This window comes from Poecilia latipinna, unplaced genomic scaffold, assembly GCF_001443285.1.
Source record: "Poecilia latipinna isolate Pla-1442-1.1 unplaced genomic scaffold, P_latipinna-1.0 Scaffold2294, whole genome shotgun sequence".
NCBI classification, from domain to species: domain Eukaryota; kingdom Metazoa; phylum Chordata; class Actinopteri; order Cyprinodontiformes; family Poeciliidae; genus Poecilia; species Poecilia latipinna.
The window spans coordinates 86,236-94,091 of record NW_015114910.1 but is presented as its reverse complement, the minus strand read 5'-3'; the positions used below and the strand labels follow the sequence as shown (position 1 = coordinate 94,091).

At 43.2% G+C, this 7,856-nt stretch overlaps 1 protein-coding gene across 1 annotated transcript in view; it reads left to right on the top strand.

Annotated features, from left to right (window-relative positions):
• Nucleotides 1–408: 408 nt before the first annotated feature.
• The window catches only part of inhbb (inhibin subunit beta B), a 29,092-nt gene continuing 21,644 nt past the window's right edge, over nucleotides 409–7,856 (top strand). Inside the window, exon 1 of the mRNA XM_015018593.1 lies at nucleotides 409–1,324. Within this exon, the coding sequence (XP_014874079.1) occupies nucleotides 940–1,324 (385 nt within the window). The 5' untranslated portion in view covers nucleotides 409–939. The remainder of the gene's footprint in view (nucleotides 1,325–7,856) is intronic.

The following is a 7,856-nucleotide window of genomic DNA, read 5'->3' as shown; positions in this document are numbered from 1 at the left end:
GAGCCACAACAAGCAGCGGGACATTAAAAAATGAGTGGAAAACTAGCATAGCTGTAGATTAAAACTATTTCAAAGATCACAAGTTAAAATGACTCGATGAAAATCTCTGACAATGAGTAATAGCTTATTTCTGCCAATAGGCGGCGCAGTTTCTTTGATTAAAACATCTTAACCTCTGACGAAGTTTAATATACTACAAATAAAATAAGTTAGAAAATTGAAAATTTATACCGTTTGAAACCTTTAAACAATTCAAGGAGATGCAGTAAGTAGTTAAATTTTTAAATGATGTTATAAGGACCTAGAGGCTCGAGCTTTAGACAGTTTGGAAAGAATGACAACTTGGTTGTTCCTGCATTTACCGCAACAGGAAAAAGGGGGAAAGACTAAAGGTAATACGGCAAAAAGTTGTTAGAAGGTAAATTACGCAACCTCTGCGTGGGGCCGGAGGATAATGAAAGTGGGACTGAAGATGTCGCGATTGTCCCTCCTGTGGGTGGAAATCCTCACGTGTGTGCGCGCACACAAAACACTCGGGACAGACGGAGCGGCTTCAGACGCTTCCGACTGAGCTGCTGGGTGTAAGAGCGGACTGGACGCGTGGCGAGTCCGTTTCTCTGCTGTGCGCCGATTTGACAGATCATCAAGTGAAGGCGGTGTGACCGAGACGCGACATAGAGATGAACTTTTATCTGGCGCAATATTTTACGCAGTGTTGGATCAGGCGCTGGTTGATGACTGGAGAACGTTAGTCTCAGTTTCTGCTACTCTTCTGCATGTTTGGGAATGTCTGAGTGGATTTCTGCCAGTGTCTGCTGGAGCAGCGGTTCCTGATCCCCCGGAACTTGCAAACGTGTGAGCTGAATGTAGCTTTAATTTATTTCTGTGTTTAAATTAATTAACCCAATATTCATATTTGAACTAAAGCTTGGAGGCAGAATGAGCTTATACAGTTTGGCGTTGTCATTGATTGCGTGCGCTGTGTACGTGCGCAGCAGCACTCTGAGCGCCACGGAGACTCCGAGCTCATCCCGGGAGTCGTGCGCCTCCTGCGGCCTGAGGGCGCCGGATCAGTCGGAGCGGGTGAACATCGACTTCGTGGAAGCAGTGAAGCGGCACATCCTGAATCGTTTGCAGATGCGGGAAAGGCCGAACATCACGCACCCCATCCCAAAAGCAGCCATGGTGACAGCGCTGCGGAGGCTGCACGCCGGCAAAGTGCGTGAGGACGGCCGGGTGGAGATCCCCAACTTTGACGGTCAGGCCGCCTTTAGCAACGACGTTCAGGCAGAAACCTCGGAGATCATCAGCTTTGCCGAATCAGGTAATAATTCACTGCGCATGTCTGACTCGACCCCTACATGAACCCCCTCACCTTTATTTCATGAAAGTCGTGCAACAGGTGAAGTAATGACCCAACATCAATCCTAAAGGATTACATTTTATTTCCAAGGGTTAATCCTGTCTGGGTTATGGACACAATGGATAAGGCAGTCACAACAACGGTTTAAAACGGCCATAAACTAATGAGATCGTGTGGAGTCATCATTTTCATCCTCTTATTACATCACAGCTCCCTCCTGTAAATCCAGGGACTGCTTCTAAATCCCCCTGTTTTAGTCTGATGAAAATCAAAATGAAATCAAACTAAAGCCAGGTCCTTAAATTACCTTGATGTGCTAAGCAGAGGATGCAAAACCTCTGAATCAAGTTTCATCTCTGAAGTTCTGCTCCCACTCAGCAGTGCAGTGCTGCAAAAATCCCTCTTCACATAAACACCAAGTCCTTCAATTGGCCATTTATCCATTCCTTTAAGGTGAATCTAATTATCTGAAGTGCAAAGACTCTTGCTCAGTCGCAGGCACACCTAAAATCTTCTGTTCCCAAAAGATCCACTAATTGTCAGCCAGCTCTAGCAGAACAGTGTGTTTGACACAAACTAATAGTTTAAAGGAAAGAAAACTTGTAATTAAAGGCAGCAGCATGGACCCAGAGCCAGTTAATTTCCCGCTGGCCCGGCTGCTACAATTAGTCTGAATGAACTGTGAGCTCCTGCATTGCCAGTAGGAATGATCTGAATGCTTTCCTGACAGGAGAAGAAAAGCCAGGCAATTATTGTAAGAGTGTGAAGTGTTCCTGCTGAACACATCGTGTCACAGATAGAAGGAAAAAGTAGGCAAACAAAAGAATTTGCTTGGAATAATGCATGAGATATATGAGATCCAGCAGCGCTGTATTGGGGGGAGTGTGGATGGAGGGCTGTGCTGATGGGGTGATATAGTGTGTGTGTGTGTGTGTGTGTGTGTGTGTGTGTGTGTGTGTGCAAATATTGCAGAATTGAAAAGAATGCTTTTGTGATTCTAAAGGTTTGTTGGCCTCCTTTAATTCTTCTTGTTTTTTCTTTCCCTGAGCCCTATTCTTCCTCACACCTTTGAGCCTTTGTGTGGCATTGTACCATAAAACTGGCTTGGGTCCCTTCTGCCCTAGACCCCCATCTGCCTCATGGCCAGTTGGCTCAAACCCCTCCTCCTCAGATGCAATGCTGCCAGCCGGGGCATGGCCCGGTACTGGGGTCTCCATGATGCTCTGAGGCCAGGGTGCAGGCTTGGTTTTGGGCAAAGTTGGCTGATGGGGCAGCTGTTTTGCCAACAGATGGATGTGGATAGGTTTTTCACTCGGTTTGTGTTCATATGGAGCTAAGAGGTCAGCTGAAGTCCTCCGCCTCCCCACAGCACAGGCCGAACTCTGGCGTCTTTGTGACGTCTTTGCAGTGATTAGTGCTTTGCCAAAAGGCACTGGAGCAGGTGAGGTGAGTCGATGCCAATCTCCCTTTTTACCCTGCAATGCACCATGTGTCTTTGCTGAGGGATTCGATGTCCCGTATTCACAGGAGCGGAGCGAGAAGCACAAGAGAGGGAAAGAGGTGAACGAGAGAGGTCAGCAGAGAAGTTCAGCTCCTAACTTCTCGATTGCCCCTTTAGAACCCCATGAAACATTCAGACTTAAAACTTCATTTTAGGAGGTCATTACTGGTTCATCCAAAGGATAAGGCCTTATTCCAAAACATTTTTTTTCATAAGATGTCACTCATGGCACACTTGGAATAGGCGCAGTCTGTGTCTCAGTGTCGCAGATTTAGTTCAGCTATTTTAAATTGTGTGTATATTCTTGTTTAAGTTTTTTGTGGGGTATCAGCACCTTTCCTTCCTGGAGAATTTCTGGAGAAGTGAGTTTCAGGCCTTAGAGACTTTTGGGTCTGAACATTGAAGGGCAGAAAGTATTCCTGGTCTGGTTATTTTGTTTTGCTTGTTCTTGGTACGTCTTCTCCGTTTTCACCTGGTTGTTGCAGATTGACACTTATTCTGCCCTGGGTTTCTGTTTCTGATTGTTTTTTTCCCTACATTTGATGGATTGAATTGGAGGTAGATACAGTTCAATCTTTCTACTTGACTGGGCAGTCATGTTGGAGGTTTTTTGTCTTGTAAAGCGTCTTGAATTTGAATTTATTTAATAAGAGGTAATGCATTTTGATCACTCTGAGTAAATTAAACAGTCATGTCAATATGCCAGATTTAGCCGCCAGGGCTAATTTTCATGGTAAAAGTAAAAAAATAAAAAATAAATAACACGCATATGGAAAAAGAATTGATTATAATTAAAACAGATTGGCAATTCAGATGTTATTTTAAAACACTGATGCAACATTGCTTCAGAGTCACTGTTTACATGGTTTTCTAAAAATGTCCAGTGATGTTTTTCAATTTTATTGGTACTTTAGGCAAAGAGTTTGATGCTCAGACTGAAAACACCGACTGACCAGAGGAGCTTCTCTTAAATTAGATTTTGCTGTCCCCCTCCCCACTAGCTGCTCTTGCAGGTTTATTTGTATTCAAATAACATTTGTAAAAGGCAGTGGGGGTATGATATCTGAATAGATAAACATATTGTCCCAAGTCAAAAAGCTAAAGTATAATTTTTCATACAGTTTTCAATGTCTGCTTATAAAGTTTATTGGTTGAAATTTGGCCCAGCTAGTCAAACAATAAGTTATATGAGAATTAATTTTGGCATTTCAGTATTTGAAGCTTCTACTGTCAGATTATTTCTGATATTTCTAAAGTGACATGTTGAATTAATTTTATTTCTTAATTTGTTAACATGATTTTTAAATGAAAGTTGTGAATCTGGAACACTTTATAATTGACACTTCGGGTTCTGGTGTTGCTGTTTGCCCAGAAACCCTGATGACCAAATCTGCCTCTCTGTGTTTTGAACTGGTTTTATAAGAATAAACTGAATTCAGCTGAACTCAATGTGAAGCAGATATCTGACAGCCATGCCTGGGCATTTGGAGATTTGAAAAGATGAATCTTAGGCTATGTTCTCCCTCCACAGTAGCTCTCAGCTCTGCTTCACCCTCAGCAAGGTGGTGCAGGTGGAGACACGCTGGAGCGGCTCCTTAGCATCCCAAGCCCACCCAGGTGTCCCTGATCATCACTGACAACTTCCTCTCCAGCGCAGGTCAGGTGAGGCGTGTTGGGGCCAGCACCTTGTTGTTTGTGAGGCTGGATGAAACAAACCAACACATCCATTAAAACAGAAAGATAAACCCAAAAGTTACTGGGAAGGAATTTATTGACCTGTTTGTAATGAGCTGTTTTTAAAATGGTTCTTGAGGACTTCAAATCAAAGTTTAATTAAAATTCATTAGTTGTTTTTTTTTTTTAGCAGAAGCTGTTACAAAATGATTGCACTATTTGAATTTACTTAATTGCTTCAGGCTGTGTGGAGAGTAAATTCTGTTTAGGTACAAAACAGCATCCGTCCTCACTCCCTTCATATTTATGACTTGGTTGCGCTGCGCCTGTTGTGCTGCAAAGCCCGTTTTTCTCAGCTCGGAGCTGTTGAGACACGTAAGGAGGCTCTGCGCTGAAAGAGGCAAGGTTACTTACTTGTACCCCTGAGGGGTGTTTACAATGTTTCCAGGCGAGAGCTGCTGTTCAGCTGACTCCTTTCAGTTAGGCATGTATTCACTTTGCTTTGTGCTACTCATCCCACAGGCCATAGTCCAGTCTGTTTGATATATATTGTTCCCTGCTTCCAGGATGGGTGTGTGTAAATATGCATGGATGGATGCAGATGTGTGTTTAAAGTAGTCCGGTCTCTCGCTGTGGTGCCTGAGAGAGGAGAGCTGGTCTGAACAGGTCTCTTTGTGAATGTAAAGCTGTGGTTTACAGGAGGAAGAGGCAGTTTAAAGAGGATGAGGGGCCCATCTTTGGTGGCCACCTGTTGACACTGACACACACTAATCAGTCAGCAAACAAAGTAATTTAACTGCTTTGAAAGGCGCTGCATGGGCACATTGTACCAAAACTCCTGAAATAGAAACCTTTCAAGTTACCTCAGGGTCATTTGGGAGACATCATTAAGTTGGTGAACAAGAAAAAGAGCCAAAACAGTGCTGAGTGTCACCTTTGGACACCCTGGATCTCTTCATTATGCTGTTGCAGAAAGTAGCCAGTGTCATGTAAATGCCTCTTATTTTTTGCCTCATGGTGCTTTTTGCTGGAAAAGCCACGCGTTTGAATGCCTTGCTGCTGCGTGTCTGTCTCCTGGAGCCTCACGTACAGTCCAGGCCTGTCACTCTCCAGCGCTCTCACTGGAAGGATGCAGTGATGGGTGGGTTTTTAGCGAACTCAATGAACCCCCCACAGACTCTGACCATGTCCACCAACACCCCCCACTTCGCTCCCCTCTGATCTCCTCCCTCTCCTTTTTGGTCCTGTCAGTTTCAGTGAAAGACTTGAAGCCAACTGGGCTTGATCCCAGAACCGGCCGGTCAGAACTGACCTATCAGAAGCTGCTTCAGAGGTCACCTGATGCAGTGATAGAAAGTGAACAGAGAGAGAAAACCTTAAGGGACAAAGCAGTGGCCTTTATAAAGTCTTCTGTGTCAGGATGTGTTGGTGTGTAAGTGTGTGTGTCTTTGTGAAAAGTCACAGAATAAAGCTTGGTTTAAATCATGTTTCACTGAAAACTAAACGGTTTGTTTGCCAGTTCAAGTATGTGAGGATGTTCTCTGCTGCTTTATTGTCATATTTGAAAAATGTCTGATGCAAAAGGCATCAGAACAACTTTTAGGAGCTTTGAATGTGCAGAAAGTCTCCACATAAAACCCCCAGATGTTTGAGAGCCATCATTAATTTCCATGTTCCTTCGACACATAGCACTTTCCCAACCCAGTGGCAGCAAGAAGATTCTGGGTTCAATTCCCAGTGGATCAGGCCTTCCTGTACATCTGTAGGTTTTCTCTGGTCGCTCCAGTTTCCTCCACAAACATGGATGTTTGGTCAACATGTTTATGCTTCTCTGTCATGAGATGGACTGGACTGAGAACCTTGCCAGTTGAGAGTGTGGCATTGTTTCAAACCTGTCCAAGGTGTACTCCACACCTTTCAGCTATTGAAAACTGGAGATGAGCACCAGGCAACCGAAGTTTCCCCTGAGGGTCGTGACCTCATGTAGCAAGTTACGGCTCCTGGCCACACTGCAAAGGAACAGCTTTAAGGAAGCATCAGTGACAAATACAACTTTGTCTTTAACTCTAAATGTAAATTCAGTTAAACATCTGATGGATGTTTAGGACAAGCTGCAATCCAGTACCTAAAGAATCACTTTGCAGACCAGAGGAGTCTGCAGTGAGTGCCAGGATCAACCTGAGAAGTGTAGTGTGAGGTGGGCAGAGCAGCTAAATAATGTACTCAAGGTAGAGTGGTACTACATTATAATTTTTGTCACGTAAAAGTAAAAATTAGTCATCCAAGAAATGACTTGAACATGATTAAATATAGAACTTTGTGAAAAAAGCTGACTTCAGTTCTCAGTAACTGAGCAATACTTTTTTACTTTGATTTAATTTCTGAAATTATCCTGTCTAAAAATTTGTGCAGGTTCTGTTTAGAATAAACAATTTAATATGTAAAAATAAATCACTCAGTTGCAGAAAGACTGATTTTCAAAACTCTGTTTTCCAGAACGTAAAAAATTCAAACCAATACTTACAGAAAAGTGCTTCCAGTGACGATATCTACAGTTTACTGCATGTTGGCCTCCAAATGGCTCAGCACATTGAAAATAACAACGAAGCTTGTGATGGTTTGTTTCTAGTATAAACTGTTTGTTATAGTCAGAAATTGTACTTGATTTAAATAATTGAGAATAATCTAAAATAAAATCAGACTTAAAAAACACTTCTCTGGACATTCAGATGGTTTTTAATGAAATCAATTGTTCCAGTTCAGGCAAACACTCAGCCTCTGATGGTGGTGAGCTACTGCAGTGTTTCCCATCCCTGGTCCTCAAGGCTCACTGCCCTGCATGTTTTAGGTATTTCCTTGCTTCAGTCCAGCTGATTTCAATCAGTGACTGATTAACAGGCATTTGCTGAACTGCAATCAGTTGAATTAGGAAAATTAAAGCAGGGAAACAAATAAAACATGTAGGACAGTGAGCCTTCAGGACCAGGGTTTGGAAACACTGATTTACTGGACAGTAGCCACAGCTGCCCTGGGGCAGTCTGATACAGGCCAGGGTGCCATGCACCCACGCCCCCTGCTGGGCCCTCAGACCACAGCAGGCGAGGTGGGTGGAGTGTCTTTTCCAAGGACACATCAAAGGCAGATAGAGTGGGAATCAATCCAGCAACCTACTGATTGCAGGACAAACTCCCATTATCTTCCTAAAAAAATTACTCCAGTTAAAGTTAGTTCAAAGTTTAATGGAGTAAAATTATTACATATAGTTTCTGTTAAGAAACTGAAACTGAAAATTGAATTTGCAATGAAGGCTCTTAGAGT